Source organism: Gastrolobium bilobum, unplaced genomic scaffold (genome assembly GCF_033153095.1).
Source record: "Gastrolobium bilobum isolate Gb01-03AN ecotype WA unplaced genomic scaffold, APGP_CSIRO_Gbil_v1 utg41872, whole genome shotgun sequence".
Taxonomy (NCBI): domain Eukaryota; kingdom Viridiplantae; phylum Streptophyta; class Magnoliopsida; order Fabales; family Fabaceae; genus Gastrolobium; species Gastrolobium bilobum.
The window spans coordinates 179,239-199,215 of record NW_026896659.1 but is presented as its reverse complement, the minus strand read 5'-3'; the positions used below and the strand labels follow the sequence as shown (position 1 = coordinate 199,215).

The 19,977-nt window shown below is 35.0% G+C and overlaps 2 protein-coding genes across 5 annotated transcripts; one reads left to right on the top strand and one right to left on the bottom strand.

Annotated features, from left to right (window-relative positions):
- Positions 1-143: 143 nt before the first annotated feature.
- On the bottom strand, positions 144-10,052 carry LOC133301342 (uncharacterized). 4 transcript variants are annotated; one of them, XM_061500968.1, is made up of 8 exons: positions 9,066-10,052; positions 2,722-3,149; positions 2,123-2,226; positions 1,972-2,038; positions 1,804-1,886; positions 974-1,127; positions 568-652; positions 144-372 (listed from the first exon to the last, which is right to left on the bottom strand). In XM_061500968.1, exons 1-5 carry the CDS (start codon positions 9,970-9,972, stop codon positions 1,848-1,850), a joined length of 1,545 nt encoding a protein of 514 aa, XP_061356952.1. In that variant the 5' UTR covers positions 9,973-10,052; the 3' UTR covers positions 144-372; positions 568-652; positions 974-1,127; positions 1,804-1,847. The 4 variants fall into 4 exon arrangements, with proteins under 4 accessions (XP_061356952.1, XP_061356951.1, XP_061356953.1 ...); XM_061500967.1 differs by lacking the exon at positions 568-652; XM_061500969.1 differs by lacking the exon at positions 568-652 and having other exon boundaries at positions 2,722-3,146.
- Positions 10,053-18,112: 8,060 nt separating this feature from the next.
- On the top strand, positions 18,113-18,808 carry LOC133301339 (agamous-like MADS-box protein AGL80). Its single transcript, XM_061500965.1, has one exon. The coding sequence runs from the start codon at positions 18,113-18,115 to the stop codon at positions 18,806-18,808; it is 696 nt and encodes a 231-aa protein (XP_061356949.1).
- The last annotated feature ends 1,169 nt before the right edge of the window (positions 18,809-19,977 follow it).

The following is a 19,977-nucleotide window of genomic DNA, read 5'->3' as shown; positions in this document are numbered from 1 at the left end:
CTTTTGGATTAATCACCCAACTTGTTATACAGCAGAACAAAAATCAGATTAAAGAGATCGACGATAGGATTCAACTATACAAAGTCACAAAAATAGAAGAAATTAAATTGACACACTGAAAATTCGAAAACTCGAGTTGACGCTGGAGATTAGTAACACCCAATCTATGACTTGAAGAAGAAGGACAAGAATTATTAGATTAAAAATTTACACGGCTACCATACCCTTAATCCTACCAAGAAATAATTGCATATACAGATCAAACAAAAAATAGCATCACATAAATTCATTTGTATATAGTACAATTCATATCTCAAAGTTGGCATGATTGCTTTTCGTCTCCAGCATCCCGTAATCGTGAACGATGATGACCTGAAATTTAGACCGCAAGTTAGACGTAAGCTACAGTACATCCTCTCTATCATTAGTCAAATGATATGCAATTTGGCAGCAAGTTTTAAACAACGATACCAGGTTCTATTAAACTATATAATGCACTTATTTGTACGGGAATGTTTTACATTAGTAGCTGCAAACATGAATGCAAGTAAAACTATCAATACCAACCTCAACTTGCCACGTTAATTGCATGCACAACAATCTGTTCTCAACCCGTCATTAGTGTCTTCTGTTTTTAGGGCAGACGGACATTCTATAAGGCTCAACATGGAATGGTAAAGTGGCCAGTATGCCACATTAGATTTTTCAGCCAGATAAAAAAAAAAATGGTACCATGATACTGAATTTTTCCATCCGATTTCTTTATTCTTAACTCAGTAGCAAGAAAATTAAAATCGTCTTGAGCTTTTAAGATGCAGGGGTTCATTAAGTTGGATATCACGACAAGAAACCCTAATTTTTTACTGAATTATCATAAACTAGTATAAAAAGGAATCACGTAACAGCCATAAAACTTCAGATATGCATGCTATATGCATCACCGAAAACTGCACTTGAAATGGGATGGACTAACCTTCAGATGAGCCTTTGAAAACCAGGATGTAGGGATGAATCCAGAAGTGTTTGAGTGGGCCTTTGCAAGGGCTTTGGACACCAGTTGTTGGTCCTCACTCCTCACTCACTGCACTAGTTGGATCACCTTTTAACAAAACTCGATTGCATCGAACCTGCTATCAAAATTGCCATTTGCCATTATCTGGAGCATGACAAATTTTTGCAGATAGGAATATAACGTAATGCTGTCTATCCCATAGGCCAACTTAAGCCTCCAACTGACTATGAAGTATGAACCAGGGAGGAGAAAGGCAAGGAAAGAACAAAAAAGCTTTCAACACACTCGGTCATCCAAGATCACAAAAGTACAAGACATCAGTTAGAAATAGGTCATACCAACTACTGATATTCTACTTTTATCATAGTTGACAAGCCTTGTATGATACAACTTATAATTTAATGGTGCCATGGTGGTAAGGCACTGTTAAATTCGTGCAAAACACTATCAGAGGCTCATGGCATTGCTGCTTGGTGATCAAGGTGCCATGACAGCTGCTATGCCATGAGTCCATGACAGTATGGCATGATGGCAGCAGCACGCTTGAAATGATGGACAGTTTACTCTTTTTTCAGGGTATTTTGAAGTTTTTGCCTAAAAAGTGTTTCAAAAAATCTAAACCATAGTCCTAACACATTTGATGTGTGTGTCCCTGTGAAACTGAACAAAGCCCTCCTCCCTTCTTAAAACAGAAAGAATCAAGCAAGAAGTGAAATTGCAAGTGTTAATACAAACATTAACCCTATTAACCAAGGAAATACAATTTCAAAAGTCTATGCAAGGAAAAATACCTCCCTAAGATATATACATAGAATGTTCAAACAGCTCCTCTGTGTCACCTTATCATGTTTCTCCATTTGTCCTTCAGATCAACCTTCAAAGAAAAAAGATCGAGTTAAACTAAAGGCATAAGTCCAAAAAGAAACAAGGTAAAGCATTTTGGTGCATAGATTGCATACTCCACTTCTATTTTCAAAAATGTTACTGTAGAAGTTTCGAATTGTCGCCCAGTTTCCTTCTCCAAACCTGATAAATGAGAACATGAAATCATAATGTATTCACCAGTCACCAGGACATTTATGGTTTGATTAGTTTAGGACAAGCACATACATTTTTACACCAGCCCTTAGTGTCTCCTCTTCCAATGAAGACCATTTCCTTTTCCTCCTTCTTGGCTGTCTTCCTTGTGGCAAATTATCTATAGAATCATCCCACTGCAAAGACAAGGAAATATCTAACATGCCAATGCAAAAACATATAGACGTACAAATTGAGTACCCAGAACAAGAGAGAAGAATCCATTAAAAAATGGAGACTCTTAACCATCTGATTGCAGAAAATCAACAAAGTCTTTGTTGATCCACATCTGCAGAACCCACAGGCCACTGTATCAGGCGATGGCATGGTTTTATATTGTCACAAAAATCGTGGTTTTGGCAGTTTCTGCAACTGCATGACGACCACATCGACCACAATTTCCCGTAATTGTCCACAATTTCTGTAACCACAACCACAATTTAAAACCATGGGTGGTGGTAATCCTTCTCGAAGAAGAACTTCCTCCACAAAACAGCAAGCATTTTCCCATGAATGAACTCATCTTGAACAAGATACCACCGTTTAGATCAAAACCTGGTCCCTTGCTAACAGTTAAAAAATTAAATGGAATTGGCCCCCAGGTTAAAACAGATAATTAAAAACATGATTACCTCATAAGTACGGGCAGTACTAGTCCGTTTCATTATGTTGGGACGATTAACATTACCACAATGAACAGAAGACTTCTTGGCAAGATTGGCATTATCAGGTTGAAAAGGTACAATACTCTTGCAAACATCTGAATCTGGTACATCTATGTCTCCGCGCAGGTTTTCAATAGGAGGAACATCTTTTGTTGCCAATTTGGATCTTACAATTTCAGACGTATGCATTGCATCAGGAAGAGGATCCTTGACCAATGCTCGTAGCTCCAAAGAACTTGATTTAAGGGATTCCCGAACTTTTTCAACTTCAGGACTAGGCACCCACGATTTTAATGGCTCCACTTCCTCAGCACCAGATATTTTAACACCCCTACGGCATGCACGAAGTGCAGAGTGCTTGCGTTTAAGCTGAAGATTGCATTTGTGAATTCCTACTGGGGACACATGGAAAAAAGAATGTTGAAGAAAGAATCATTGGAATAGCTTAGAGAATTCTCTGAAGCTATGTTGTATTTATAATGAATTACAATCAGCAATAATGTACAAACAATAATGAAAAGCATGGAGACCTATACTAGAGTGAAATGGAAACCCATGCTGGAATGAAAACCCATTCCTCAATTATACAAACAAACAAATAACAGATAAAGGAGGAGTAGGTATTCTGACACTCCCCCTCAAGCTGGAGCATATATATCATATGCACCAAGCTTGTCACAGATAAATTGTATTCTTGGTCCCCTCAGTGACTTAGTAAGAATATCAGCAAGCTGATAGCTTGAGTTAACAAATTCAATGAGGATTTCTTTAGAAAGGACTTTCTCTCTGATAAAATAGCAGTCAATCTCAATGTGTTTGGTCCTTTCATGGAAGACGGGATTTGATGCAATATGCAATGCAGCTTGATTATCACAGTAGAGTCTCATCTGATTAGTATCTCCAAACTTCAAATCTTGAAGTAATTGTTTTACCCATATGAGTTCACATGTAACATTTGCCATTGCACGATATTCATCTTCTGCACTGGATCTTGCAACCACATTTTGTTTCTTACTTTTCCAAGATACTAGATTACCACCAATAAATACACAAAATCCTGAAGTTGATCTTCTGTCACTGGGTGATCCAGCCCAATCAGCATCAGAGTATCCCATAACCTTAGCATGACCTTTATTTTCATTCAACAATCCTTTTCCTGGAGCATTCTTAATATATCGTAAGATTCGAACCACAGCATCCCAATGCTCAATACACGGAGCATGCATAAATTGACTTACTACGCTTACCGGGAAGGAGATGTCTGGTCTGGTTAAGGTAAGGTAGTTTAGTTTACCAACTAACCTTCTATATCTGTCAGGATCTGAATACAGTTCTCCTTGATTTGATAATAACTTGTGATTTGGATCCATTGGAGTGTCAACAGGCTTGCAATCTGTTAAACCAGTTTCTTCCAAAATGTCTAGAGCATATTTTCGTTGTGAAAGCACAATGCCACTTTGTGATTGAGCTACCTCAAGACCGAGAAAGTATTTGAGTTGTCCTAAATCTTTTGTTTGAAAATGTTGAAACAAGTGCTCCTTCAACTGCAAAATACCCTCATTATCATCACCTGTAATCACTATATCATCAACATAAACCACCAGATAAATACATCGACCAAAGGGAGTGTGACGATAGAAAACTGAATGATCAGCTTCACTCCTAGATAACCCAAATTTCTGTACAACTGTGCTGAACTTGCCAAACCAATTTCGAGGAGATTGTTTCAACCCATAAAGAGACCGTTTTAACTTACAAACTAGTCCAAACTCCCCCTGAGCAACAAAACCAGGTGGTTGCTCCATATAAATCTCCTCATCTAGATCACCATGAAGGAAGGCATTCTTTATGTCTAGCTGATATAAAGGCCATTGCCCAATAGCGGCGATGGCTAGGAATAGACGAACAGATGCCATTTTGGCCACGGGAGAGAATGTCTCACTATAATCAAGACCATAAGTCTGAGTGTATCCCTTAGCAACAAGACGGGCTTTAAGTCGATCAATACTGCCATCAGAGCCTACCTTAACTGCATATACCCAACGACATCCAACAACCTTTTTGTCTCGGGGAAGTTGAACTAAGTCCCATGTATCACTGTGCTCAAGGGCAGTCATCTCATCAATCATAGCTTGCCTCCAACCAGAGTGGGAAAGAGCCTCGTTAACAGTGTTAGGAACCTGAACAGAGGATACAAATGCATAATATGACGGAGACAAACGGTGAAAACTCAAGAAGTTATAAATAGGATGAGGATTACGGGTGGTACGACTACCTCTACGAATAGCAATAAGAGAAGAACTGACAGACTTACCGGGAGTTGATGCCGATGTAGTAGAGGAAGGTAGGTCCATAGTAGGAAAAGCCGTTGGGATAGGACATGATGTATAAGGATCCTCAGTGACTACCTCGGTTGTAAGAATGGCTACCTTGGAACGTCGCTGGTAAGTGATGATTGGTTGTTGGGGAGGATCAAGCTGGTCATGATCTGGTAGAGAAACGATGGGTTCCTCATGATCAGGCTGAATATCTGTAGGTACCTGTAAAGAAGACAAAGGGAGACCACCAAAGTATGGTACCGGTAAAGCTTCAGAGATTACTATAGGATCAGTGGTTGAAGTGAAGTACGGTGTGTCTTCAAAAAAAGTGACACTGGTAGAGATATAGTGACGATGAGTGATAGGAGAATAATACCGGTACCCTTTTTGCAATCGAGAATAACCAAGAAAGACACATTTGATAGCACGAGGGGACAACTTGTCGCGCCCGGGAGATAGATCATGGACAAAACAAGTACAACCAAATACTCGAGGAGGAACTGTATACAAAGGAATTTGCGGGTCTAACACCTGAATAGGGACTTGATGATTGATAGCAGAGGAAGGCATACGATTAATCAAATAGCATGCGGTTAAGACAGCATCCCCCCAAAATTGCAATGGCATATGAGCATCCAACAACAATGTACGAGTAGTTTCAATAAGGTGACGATTTTTTCTTTCGGCTACGCCATTTTGTTGGGGGGTATGCGGACATGATGATTGATGCAAAATCCCATGAGATGACATGAACAATGAGAAGTCAGCAGAGAAATATTCTTTGGCATTATCACTACGTAAAACTTTGATTGTTTTGCTAAATTGATTATGAATCTCACTGCAGAAGGATTGAAATATGGGAAAGACTTCTGAATGTTCCTTCATTAAAAATAACCAAGTACATCGAGAAAAATCATCAATGAAAGTCACAAAATATTTAAACCCAGTTGGTGTAGAAACACGACTAGGACCCCAAACATCAGACTGAATAACAGAAAAACTAGATGTTGTTTAACTGTTGACCTTACTAGGAAAGGAAGAACGAACATGCTTGCCAAGTTGACATGACTCACAACTGAAAGACATTAGATTTTCAAGACCTGGGACCATTTTTTTAAGTTTTAATAAACTGGGATGACCAAGACGGTGATGGATAAGACTAGGAGATTCCACAGTAGCACATGCCCTATGAGAGGTTGATTGGAGGTAATAAAGTCCTTGTGATTCATGTCCTATGCCAATCGTCTTTCCCGTACCACGGTCCTGGATAACAAAAGAATCAGAATAAAAAGTTACGGAACACTTCAGAGATCTTGTAAGCTGACTCAAGGAAATTAAATTAAATGGACAACCAGGTATAAATAAAGTAGAATTTAATGACATGGATGCATTGGGTGAGACAACACCAATACCTCGGACAGATACTTTGAAACCATCAACTAAAGTTACAAAACGAGGACAAGCAGGTGAAGAAAGAGAAAAGAAGAGAGACTGATTACCAGCTACATGGTCAGAGGCACCTGAATCAAGGATCCAAGGTGTGGAATTATTACCCGTATGAGAAATACAAACTGTAGGATTACCTGAATGAGCAACAGTGGTAGTAGAAGATTGAGTTGGCTTTGCTGCTTTCAACTGAAGAAATTCCTGAAACTCCTTTTCTGTAAGAGAAAATGACTGTTCACCAGTGTTAAATCTCGTCCCTTCTTCTACACCAAGTTCAGACTGAGTGAGATTGACAGATTTATCAGGGAAACCATGTAGAGAGTAACATGTCTCCTGAGTATGGCCTGATCGCTTACCGTATGTGCAGTGAAGATTGTTGTTGCGATTACCACGAACACCACGACCTCCCCGAACTCCTCGTCCACCACGACCTCCACGTCCTCCACGAAAGCCAGAGTTAGTGACTAAAGCGGAAGCCGAAGTGTCAACTATGTTGGGACGCGGGTCTGAAGTAGTGGAATTGGGAACCCTCAAGAGGCGAGTGGTAAGATAGTCCATGGTGGGTACTTCGTGACTAGTCAAAAGTTGATCTCGAATGTGATTGAAATCAGGATGCATAGCACGCAATACCAGGACTACATATAGATTTTCCAACTTTCCCAACAAGCCTTGATGGCTGTCAGCCTGTAAAAACATTTTTAGTTCCTCCACTGTTGCCTGTGCCTGAGCAACAAAACTTGTCCTATCATGACTATTTTGGTGAAGAGAAGCCAATTTCTGGGCTGCATCATAGAGTCTTTGAATGTCATTAGCAAATAAGCTGCGAGCTTTATTCCAAAAAGTGACACATGTTTTAAAAGTGCGAAAATTAATTAAAATTGTGGGTTCCGCAGATTGCCAAAACAAGGCACATAACTGATAGTCAAACATTTCCCATTGACTTCGTTCTATTTGAGGAATATCAGAAATTGACTTTTCAAGATGGTTTGAAAGACCTTGACCAAGAAACCACAACTCAACAGAAGAGGACCAAGCTAAATAGTTCTTACTATTTAACTTTTCAGATGTAATTGTTGGTGAACCTGAAAAAGCATAAGCAACTGGAGCATGACGTACCGGATTGGTAACTTCGGATGAAACAGGAACTTTAGGTGAGAGAGGAGTTTTGGGACAAGAAGAATCTTCATCATTTGAAGTCATATTTACTCCAACACAGCTAAAAAACAGACCCAAATCGCACAAAAACAAGGCAGAAACACAGTACTGGAATAGAAGTGGTTTGAACAACAAACAATAATAAGTGGATTTGGACAATACACTATTGAAAAGAACCAGAATGGAGCAACTCAGTACTGGAACAGAAAGAGGAGACTGAGTCGAGCACGGCGAACGGAGATGAGCAGTGGAAGGCGGCGCGTGGCCTTCACGCGCACGGAACTGGGCTGCGCGTGGGCTTCTCGCGCTTGGACTGTGGCGGCGTGTGGCGGCGCGTGAGGAAGTTTCTGCCGGTGGGGAGCTCCAGATCGGGTCGTCGGAATTTTCTGGGTTGACTGGGAGTGTTTCCATCTTGATTCACAGTGGTTTTGAGGTATGTTGGTGAACCTGGGAGTATTTAAGCTTTTGAATGGACTAAATGAACCTTGCACTTGATACCATGAAGAAAGAATCATTGGAATAGCTTAGAGAATTCTCTGAAGCTATGTTGTATTTATAATGAATTACAATCAGCAATAATGTACAAACAATAATGAAAAGCATGGAGACCTATACTAGAGTGAAATGGAAAATGAAAACCCATTCCTCAATTATACAAACAAACAAATAACAGATAAAGGAGGAGTAGGTATTCTGACAAATGTAAATAACAATAAAATAGGTGTAGGCATAGCAATTCTTGAACTGTGTTGTAACTTGTATCATTGAAGCTTCCTCTGAATAATGAAAGACCTATTCATTTTAAAAACCATAGAAGTATTTGTCTAAAGCTTAAACTGATTTTCATTGACAAGAATCCTGTAGAGGGTGGGTAGTAAAAAAAAAAGCTAACTACTTACATCCAATTGGCAGTAACAACAGTGGCAAAGGTAACATACAAACAAAATAAGGAAACACTTTTTGCGCCAATTCACTGTTAATACTTAATAAGCCAAACAATCAAATTCCAAATTTCCTCTCTTCCACAGAGAGATAGAGATAGAGAGGGACTAAAGTATAATTTCTAGGGTAATACACAAAAAAATAAAATAATAATAATATCCTTATTTAGATAATGAATAATGAATAAATAGCATATATATTCCAAAAATGCTTGCAAGCACAAACACAGAAACCTTGATAAAACACGCAAGAGATACTCCACAGTTAATTTCATCAACAAATTAAGCCATACTACTCTCAGCTCACAGTTACTATTGTGTGTAGTCCTTGAACACAAACATAACTTGCTAGTAACAAATACAATTCAAAGCATAAGAAACTTGACACCGAAATTTAGAAAGCAACACCCAAGTTATTTATTTATTTTTTTGAAAAAAAAAAAAAAGAGACCTTTATTTCCCTGTGTTGGAAAATCAAGCCCTTTATTTCCCTGTGTTGGTAAATCAAGCCCACCCACTTCCTGATTTGTATCAACAGAAGCTCCAACTCTCTCTTCCAATTGTTCCTTGCCCTGAACTTCACCCGTCACTGCCACATTCTGCATGCAGCATGCATCGTCATCATCATTATCATTATCAGAATCACTCCTATCACCACCAACAGAGTCCCTTCTCTCCTTCGCTGAACCCTCCATCCCTCCATCACGCTTCCCCATCGATTCATCACCCAAAGCATATTCACAAACACCTTCAGGGCGCAAACCATTCGCCTTCGACAACGTCGCCACGGAATCGAGAAACGAAGGACCCATGATTTCCCACGCTTCATTCAGATACACCTTCACCTTCTTCAGCGCGTCCCTTCTGCTATTCAAACTCGCCAACCTCTCAGAAACCCCATGATCCCAAAGCGCAGCCTCAATGTCATCCCTCCACCGGGTCAACTCGCCGGAGAACAACCCACTCCGGCGACCCTCCGCCGTCATCTCCGTCACCCGGCCCCGCCAGATCCTCCGGACGGCGCCGAAGTACTCGCCGGCGGATTCGTCGGGGGACGCGGCGAGGTACTTGACTGTGCACTCGACGGCGACAGCGCAGTAGGCTTGGCGCATGGCGTCGGTGACGGGAACAGCGTCGTTCCGGTCGAGGTCCTCGAGAACCTCGAAAATTTCGAGTGCGGTTTCGGTGAGAGAGGCTTTGAGGAGGTGAGATTGGAGAGTGCGGAGGAGGAGGGTTTTCTTGAGGCGGTTATCGGCGCCGGAGAGAGGAAGGACGGTGAGGGTTTTGTGGATCAGGGAATCGGGAACGGAACTCCGGAGAAGAAATTCGAGGACCCACCGTGAAATGTCCGGATCCATTTTTAGGATTTCAATTTTGGGAATTTTTGTGATGAAATTGAGATTTGGGGAGAAGAACCGGGAAAAAGATTAACGGGGCGTTTGGTAGGAGAAATGTTTTGAATATTAGTGAAATGAAATTAAGAAGCAAATGATTTGAAAGTGAGTTTGGTAGGAAAATATAAAAAAGTTGTTTGGTTGAAAAAAAATTTATCGAGAAAATTTGATAACTTGATGGTATTTTGGTCTGGGTCAACTTTCACCTTCTGTCATTTACCCATCTAACTAAGAAAAACCACGTCGAAGAAAGCTTTTTAAATAGTGGTAATTGCTCCATTTCAAAGGCCAAATCTGAATAGCTATGCAATATAAATAGACGGGGAAATTTTAAGAAACTCTCTACCAAACAAAGAAATCAACAATTGCTGGCTTGATTTGGATGGGAAAATTTTAAGAAACCTCCCACCAAAGAACACCTAAGGGCATTTTTAATCATGTTCGGTGTTTTTTTTTTAAATTAAAAATCAAAACAAAATAAAAATAAATTGGACATATTTTTTAAGTGAAGGATATACTTACCACCAAAAAAGTTTACCATATTTACAACCAACTTAATCACCATTGATTTCCATCAATCTAACGGTTATAATTTATTGGAAATTATTAGGTCCCATTTATTAATTAATTATTAATTTTCAATAAATACAATAAATTATAACCGTTAGATTGACGGAAATCAATGGTGATTAGGTTGATTGTAAAGGTGGTAAACTTTTTTGGTAGTAAGTATATTTTGCCCTTATTTTTAAGGGAAAAACATCTATTCTTTTAAACAATATAATCTTATATCATTTTAGATTCTATAGAACATTGATTTCCGTCCATCGATGGTTATAATATATTGGATCAAATTTAATGGGCCAAATTTATTATTAATTAATTAATAATTTTGATCCAATAATGTTTGAATACTAATTTTAAAATAATTTTTTAATTTAAAAAAAAAACTTATTTAATAAGATATGTTTTTATAAAAATAATTCTAAAAATTGTAATTTTTTTATTTTTATAATCAAATTTAAAAAAAACTGGGAAAAACATCTGTCATTTTAAAGTGTATAAGCTTATATTCTTTTAGATCCTAACCAATGATTTTCGTTCATCAACGATTAAGATTTATTGCGAATTAATAATTAATTAATAAATTTTATTTGTGAAAATCTTAACCGTTGATTGATGGAAATCAACGGTTAAGATATTAGTTGTAAGAGGTTGTAAAGAAAAATAGGTTCTAAGTATAACCTTCCCATTTTTTCTTATATTTGGAGTGTAAGAAAAATTCAATTAGATTAATTAGGAAAAAATATTTATTCTTTTAAAGAAAATTCATCTTAATTAAAATTATTAAATTTTATTTAATATTTAAATTTAAAAAAAACTTCTCATTTTTCTTACCATAATTTTTATTGTGTGACTCTCACTATAAAATACAATAATATGACATAATTTTATATTTTTTAAAGGAAAAAATGTTTCTGCAGTTAATGCAGATAAGTTATCTGCATTTATTCGCAAAACGACGTCGTTTTGGTATTGAAATATTAAAAAATTAGAAATATAAAGACTATTATAGCCCTGAAATAAATTAAAATTACAAAAACACCATGATTTTTGCCCCAAAACGACGTCGTATTGGCTTGCTGCAGATAACTTATCTGCAGAAAAAGCGAACCCTTCTTTAAAAGAATAAACACTTTTTCCAATAAATAAATGTTTAGCTGTAATTCTTATTTTATTATTATTATTATATCATGGAAGTGATATATCTTACCAATATATCTCATGGTTGTATCACAAAATCAATTAAGGAGTTTCCAAAAAAAAAAATCAATTAAGGATTATAAAATGACATCAAATCATTGATTTGATTTTGGTTCAAATTATAAATGTGATTATAAGAAATTGTAAGATAAAAGGGATTGTAATTATAATATATTCTTAATTAATTAGAAATGTTAAGTTTATAGGCTAATATGCTTTTTAATTACTAATAAAATATAGTGAAGTAGTTCAAAGAAAATGGCCTTGAAGGTCGTAGGCATGTGAGGATGAAAATAAAACTTTTCAAGAGCGGAAACACACATGCAAATTAAGATATGTACTTTAGGACGTAATGATACCTTTGTTCGTGATTCAAAACTCCAAAGTGATCAGTGTAAGGTTTGAAGGTTCAAACCCTCTAATGTTGATCCACACCACCCTACGTCAAGATGCAAGAACACTTCTTAAAAGCCACCAATCGAACACCACAAGGAAGGCTAGCTAGGCGTCCAATAGGAGAGAAAGAGGCCTAGGTTTCAAGGTGTTTAGTTGAGTGAATTTTCAGCATGAAGACTCACAAAGTGGCGCATGAAGTTCTATGAGAAGAGGCTAGGTAATTTTCAAAAAACCCTTAAGAGAACCTAACAAAAGGATGCACTTTTGGAGATGAGAGAATGATTGAATTGAATCATATTTTTCTACCAAAAATCTGACCTATGTAGCGCCCAATGGTGGAGGAATAAGTGGAGTTGTTGCAATTCAAATCTAGCCAACAACCTCCTATCATATCCTCATGAGACTAAGTCTATACCTAGTCAAAAATCTGACTTAATAACCATCATATGGCCAACCATTTGGTGCGCCCTTATTCAGCCCAAAAACAGTCCAAATACATTGAGTAGTTGCAATTCAAATTGAACCAACTCACTCACTTATTCTCTCAACAAGCCAAATCTGATTGGAGCTTATTTGGTTGATCATATGACCATCAAAGGATCACCAAATCAGCGCCCCAATCTTGCTAGAAGATGTCCAAAGATCTTCTCTTGATACTTGGGATTTGATCCATCTAGTTCTCATCTTATCCATTTGTTATGAAACAACCTTTCACAGCCAATTCAAATTCAAATTCAAACGTTCAAACATTTAAATTCAAAATTCAAATTCAAAATTCAAATTCAAAATTTAAATTCAAAATTTAAATATTTGATAATTAATTTAACTAATTAAATTCATTAATAATGTCTTGGACCATCCAAGCCCATTACTACTACCATGCGCCCTTTCCCTCTTAGGTGGGCTTCCAAACTTCTTCTTGGACTAACAACCATTATTAGGCCCAATACCTTTAATGTTATATTCATCAAGACAATAAGGTGTTAGTGTGTGACCCATTAGGCCCAACATAGCCACTGACATAAATGGGCTTGGGCCCAACAAGCCCACAACCCATTTAATGATAACACAGAGCACTAGCAATGCTTTGTTGCCCCAGAGCTAGTTAGGTTAATGACATGATCATCCTATTACATATATTTGGTTACCGTATGTATTTCCTTTCATCTCGGTTACCTTCCCTTTAAACCTAGGGTGAGGAAATGTATCAACCCTTGCGGTTTAGGGTAAGCTTTAATTCGAAATAGGGAATCTTCAATTTACTGACTCTAAAGGCAGATCATCTCATGATCTCTTTTACTATGCATAAATTCTCGAGTCCTGTAAATGTCATCTCGATTTCTCCGGTTTACAGATAACCTAATCCCTTACAGAGATTTGACGAATTCCTTCAGCTTATCACCCTAGGCATGTGCTCTTTCAGGACATGCCCAAAAGTATACCTATGAGTCTCCATGTTTCAGGCAGACGAGGTATACAATTAAAACATGCCTTCTAGAACACACTACAGTCTAGGTGACAACTTATGGTCTAAGAAAAAACATACCCAAATATTAAGAGACTGCTCTAATGATACTTTTGTAAGATTTCCTCATAGAGTCTCTTTGTGGGTCTGTTCAATGCGAGCTGTACCCTTATAGGTCCACCCACGACTTTAGCTAAGACATCTCCATATTTGTAGCTCATGAGGTCTTTACCTTGTATCTGAATACAAGTAGATAAGTCGTACTAGTCTTACCCGAGATTATTGATCCTCAGTCTCAGTGTCTCTAAACTAGGAACATAAAATTAGGAATAAACATCTGGTATCCTTAAATCCTCATGATCGTGATCTCATCACAGATACTCAAGAGATACATATTTTATTCCAAGGGATTTATCCAGTTACTCATATAATATATTAACAATAATATTGAGACAAAATATGAAACAGGATAAAGAGTGCTTATTATTTATTTGCGACAATATAAAAAGGTACATATATGTCCTAATCTAATCAAAAGATTGTCTCTAGGATATCCATATACTAACAGTAGTTACCCATGCATGACATTTTATTATTAGCATTTTAATAGACTTGATAATTTTAAACTATTTGAGTATGGCATTACGTATTTAAATTTATAATTACGATTTTATTTTATTTTTGAAAATAAAAAGCAAACAAGGAAATACAATTCCAAATTTTCAATATCTTTCACTCTATTAAATTTGGGGGAAATGTTTATACTTTTAAAAGATGGTCATTTTAGTTAAAATTAGTGTTTTTATTTAAAATTTAAATTATAAAAAAATCTCTCTCTTTTCCCTTCAATAATTTTCATTGTGTATCTCTTTCTTTCACTTGAAATACAAAATTATATATATTTAAAAGGACAAACATTAATTTGATTAAATTTTCAATATCTATAACATAATTTTAGGTATTAACATTTGTCCTTTTAAATAATATAAAATGGAAAAGGATCCACTTACCACCAAAAAAAATTATCACTTTTACAATTAATTTAATCACCGTTGACTTCCGTCAACCTAACGGTTATAATTTATTGAAAATTAATAACATTTATTCTGTCATACTTATTAATTAATTATTAATTCCCAATAAATTATAACCGTTAGATTGACAAAAATAAACAGTGATTAAATTGATTGTAAGAGTGGAAAACTTTTTTGGTTGTAAGTATATCCTACCCCATATAAAATTATGTCATTTTTGTCAAAACTATTATGTTTATGGTGAGAGAAACATAAATTATAGTGGGAGAAAATGAGAGTTTTTAATTTAAATATTAAATAAAAAATACTAATTTTAACTAATTTTTTTTTTTGATAACATAACTAATTTTTATATCTATCATTTTTTATTTTATTAATACCTTTTAAATTAATTTTGGTTGTATAATTAAGTATTAATACTTAATTATATATTTTTATTAAATTTTCTTCTTTTTTACCGTTAATTGCTTCTTTGCATATGATGGATAAAAATTTATAATTTTTTATACCATCAATTGCTCCTCGTAAGCAAATTTTATTAATATATATTTAGATACAGATAATGCGCATAAACATAGATTGGTGTAGATATTTAAGAACTCACATTTGGAAATGATATAGTCCTGCAAATTATAGCATTTATTCTCATTCATTATTTTTCCTCGACATTGTTAATTTTATTTGTATGTTCAATTTATTGTTTAAAGTTAATTTATTGTATTTAGTTCTGCATATATAAAAGATACTAACATTGAAATATGATATTCTAGAACTCTCATAATTGGAAACCGAATATCGGGAATAAATTAAAGATATTAACATTAAAATATGATATTCTATAAGGCTCATAATTGGAAACTGAAAATCGTGAATATCATACAGCATTTACGCAGATTCAATATTTTTCCTTTATGTTGTTCAAATATATATATATATATATATATATATATATATATATATATATAATATATATATTTTCCTTTATATTTTTTTTGTATTTTAAATGGTAATTTGAAAATAATTCATTATATTAATTTTTTATTTCAAAGTAAACAATATTGATAAAATTGGAGTTGCGTTACTAAAGATTTAGTTCAAGATAAACTTTATACGTGACAACATATGTACACTATTAGATTTTATTTTATTTTTTGGTAATCTGGACACTATTAGATTTTAAAATAAGGGAATGATCCGTTTACAAATTTTTTTTATAAATTATATTAAGTATGACCGGTTATATATTCTTGATTAGTGTATGACCGGTCAGACATAGTGTAGTTTGTAAACAAAAAATTTGTAAATATAACTTTTCTCTTTAAAATATGTATGTATTTATTATTTTAAATTAATTTTTCGATATAGAATTCATTATAAACTCCAGCATATAATTTTGAATTGATTGTTTAAAGGGGTATGTTTTTCTCATGTTACATAAGATAACATACCCCTCCTACTCATACATTAAAAAGTGTGCTAGCATTTATTTATTTTTTTACTTTTTTTTTAAAAGTGGGTTCCACATGTTTTGTGTCTATGGTATGAGATAGCAAATCTCATGCAACATAAGACTTGTATTTCCCTTGTTTAAAATAACAGGATGGTGGTTGAAACATGTGACCTTATATAAAGTGCTCATTCTCTTAACCAGTGTTATTAAAATCGGACCGACCCGATCGGGTCGACCGAAAACCGGTAAATCGATCATATAACCGGTCTGGTTGAAGCAACGGACCGGCTATGCATCAGAACTGGTCTGACCCGGTCGATTTTAATAAAAACCGGTGACTCGATCGGTTAACCGGTGACCCAGCCCAGTCCCAAAAAAAAAAATCACAATGGACATATTTGAATATTTTTTTGCTTATTGACTTACATAAGTTATGTACCTACAACACTAATATCATCTCAATTATGTACTATGCAGAAAATTTTGAATTAATTTATAGTTAGAGATTTAATTTTCTAAACCTAAAGTCCCGTATCACGATCATTATATTTTTGTTTGATCTTTTATTGGATAATAATATGTGATTTATTATTTTTATATTAAAATATTTGAAATTTCTATCATTTTTTTAGATGTTTGAGTATGTTTATAATTTTTTAATATAAATTATAAAATTGCATATAATTATCGGGTCATGCGGTTGAACTAGTGACCCACTGGTTGAATCAGTGACCCACTGATTGAATCAGTGACCCAGTGCATTGACCGAGTCAATGACCAAACCGATTTTAATAACATTGCTCTTAACTACTAGTTCAACAATTGCAATCGGTAATCACAATAACTTCATCATGATTCTCCATATGCTTTTAGATTTTTTAACAATTGAATTTAAAAAGTTATTCTACATAAGTTGTGGATATTACAAATTCAATTTATAGAATTTTCAATATTAGAACTCCTTCCGAAAAAATTATTTGAAATGTTTTTTAATTTTTTTTTTCTTTGATGTCAAAAGTGGTCTTAGATACTTAAACTTTGTTACTAGAGTAAATATTATATCAGGTAAACTAGTTAGATAACATAGTCAATGACTACGAGATCACGAATTCAATCATTATCACTTCCATTTTTTAGAGGAGCATAAGGGAGAACTAAAAAAATGGGCTTTCAAGCCCAAATACACTCTTGCATGAGAAAATGCATGTATTAGACTATTAGAAAAAAGTTTATTTGTGACGAAAAATTTTGCCACAAATTGTTAATTTTTGACACAAATAATCAAATTTCGTCACAAATAAATTGCGACGCAGGAATTTGTGACGAAATTTCATAAAATTTTGTTACTAATAAGATTTTTTCTTATAGTATATAATATGAAATTATTGAAGGCTCATTGCTTATAACCTTAAGCTTTTAGTTGAGATAGTTGTTTATTATGGTATCAGAGCCAAGGTGACCAACAAGTTTAAGCTATTGAGTTGAATTTTTTGCTTATCAAATTCAAACATTCATATGTTCATTATAATAAAAAAATTATAAAATTTTATTATTATCAAATGATCATATTATTAATATTTTCTTAGTAATATACTATAAGTATATGGTATTAAGAATCTTCCATATTATTAACAACGGTTCATATTATTTTAGAATCTACCTAGGAATGAATTCAAAAAGAATAAGATTTTTTATACATATTAATCCTCACACACCAACTCCGTCAATTAAATTACTTACATATTGCAAATCTTATAATCAAGAAAATCATAAAAGTGCCTGATTCGCACCTGATTCGCAATATCTTTCATGGATGGAATGATATTTAAAGTGATATTTTATTGTGCAATGCCAGTTGTATGTTACTAACACAAAACATAACACTATCAACAAAGGCTTATCCAAAAATCAAACCATGTATATCTTGCTCTATATAAGAAAAGATTGGTCATGATAAAAAAAAACCCAGTACAAACACCTTCTCTGGTCACCACCATGACTAGAAAAAAGGTGAAACTCGCATTCATAGTCAATGATGCTGCAAGGAAGGCAACATACAAGAAAAGGAAGAAGGGTCTAATGAAGAAGGTGGATGAACTCACCACCCTTTGTGGCATTGAAGCATGTGCTATAGTTTATAGCCCATATGATTCTCAACCAGAGGTTTGGCCATCCCCATGGGGTGTCCAAAAGGCACTAGCCAAGTTCAGGACAATGCCTGAATTGGAGCAGAGCAAGAAGATGGTGAACCAAGAGACTTTCCTGAAACAAAGGATTCTGAAGGCTAAAGAGCAGGTGAAGAAACAAAACAAGGACAACAGGGAAAAGGAGATGACCTTGCTCATGCTTCAGTGCCTTAGTGCAGGGAAGCTTCTGCATGATAATTTGACCATGGTTGATTTGAATGATCTTGCATGGTTGATTGATCAGAACTTGAAGGATGTTGATCGAAGGTTGGAAACAATGAATAAGAATTCTCATATGACTCCAAGCCAAGCCCAAATGATAGCCCCTGTAGCCAAGAATGAATATATGACACCGGTGGATCATGGCCATGGGTTTGATATGAATGTTGACACCATGCAAAAACAGTGGTTTATGGACTTGATCAACAATAATGGGGATGAAACAATGCCATTTGGAGATGTCAATCTCCAAAATGGCTTTTGCCCTAACCCATTGCTTCCTTGAAAAAATCATGTGCTTGTTGGTCCTACTTTAGGGATCTTTCCTAATTCAGTTGCCTATGATTTGGTTTTTATTGTCCTTTTGTGTAGATGTGAAGACACAATCATAAGTCCTTATGGTATAATCTTCACATCTTTATTTCTTATGTTTTAAATAAGTCATCTTGTGGCCTAGTTTTCAAAAGTTTATTTCCTACTTTCAGAATTTAGTTGCTTATTATTGTTTAAGAAAGTTTCACTTTGCATAAGTCTATTAATTGGTGTGGATTGTAATACTTTTGCATTAAGCATTCATCAAGAATGATTATCTCATGTTATAACTATGTCATATGATAAATTAAGCGACCAATGAAATTTTTGTTATAATAAACGTTAGCGCAGTAAGAGAATTTGATGCTTTTTGTGCCTAAAATCTCATCTTTTAAAAATGTGATAACTAGTTGGCTTTCAAAGAGAGACTATCACGTGATTGCTTGCTCAGTTCCTCAATCAAAATTTTCAATTTACTTATCGAAATTTCCAAGAGCTTAAACAAAAGAAATGCTTGCTTACCCACTTCAACTTCAAAGTTCAAAACAAAGAGGATTTCTCACGAGATTGGAGTAATTGTCTTTCTCCCATTTGATGAATTGCTCGCTCCTATTGACCTAGTCATCAATTAATTTAAATATTTCATGATTTTCGTTTTACATACTTTGTCATTAAAATTGTAAAAATTTATATATCATTGAATGATTGAGATTGATTACATAATATGATCACATTAAAATTAGAGATGAAAGAATCCATTTCCCATACTATATAACCCATATAATAAAATTGTTAATACTTATTTTACTCTATGTAATTGATAAATTCTCAATAATTGAATGAGGTTGTGTGATTTAATCTTATATATCATGCCACTAATTATCCATCTAACTGCACCCTATTTTTGCTATAACTACTATATTACACGTGTGTTGCATGGGGAAAAAAGAAATCGATGTATTTGTCTCGTAAAAATTAACGCAAATCGTAAAAGTATATTGCTGCATTTTAGCTTGTCCTGTAGTCATTCAAATCGTAAATCGTAAAAATTACACGTGTGTTGGCGGGTCTGTTTGGTGGGCAGGGCGAGGCAGGACAGACCGCCTGGCCGAGCCCATTTTGTCACCTCTAACGTCAGCATTT

Excerpts from the sequence above, each read along its gene's own strand:
- LOC133301342 (XM_061500968.1), bottom strand. The coding sequence starts at position 9,972 with ATGGATCCGGACATTTCACGGTGGGTCCTCGAATTTCTTCTCCGGAGT. Across the intron at positions 3,150-9,065 it reads TCCAACACAGGGAAATAAAG|TAGGAATTCACAAATGCAAT; the intron begins GTCTCTTTTTTT and ends ATGTGTCCCCAG. Across the intron at positions 1,887-1,971 it reads TTTTTGAAAATAGAAGTGGA|GTTGATCTGAAGGACAAATG; the intron begins GTATGCAATCTA and ends TTTTCTTTGAAG.
- LOC133301339 (XM_061500965.1), top strand. The coding sequence starts at position 18,113 with ATGACTAGAAAAAAGGTGAAACTCGCATTCATAGTCAATGATGCTGCA.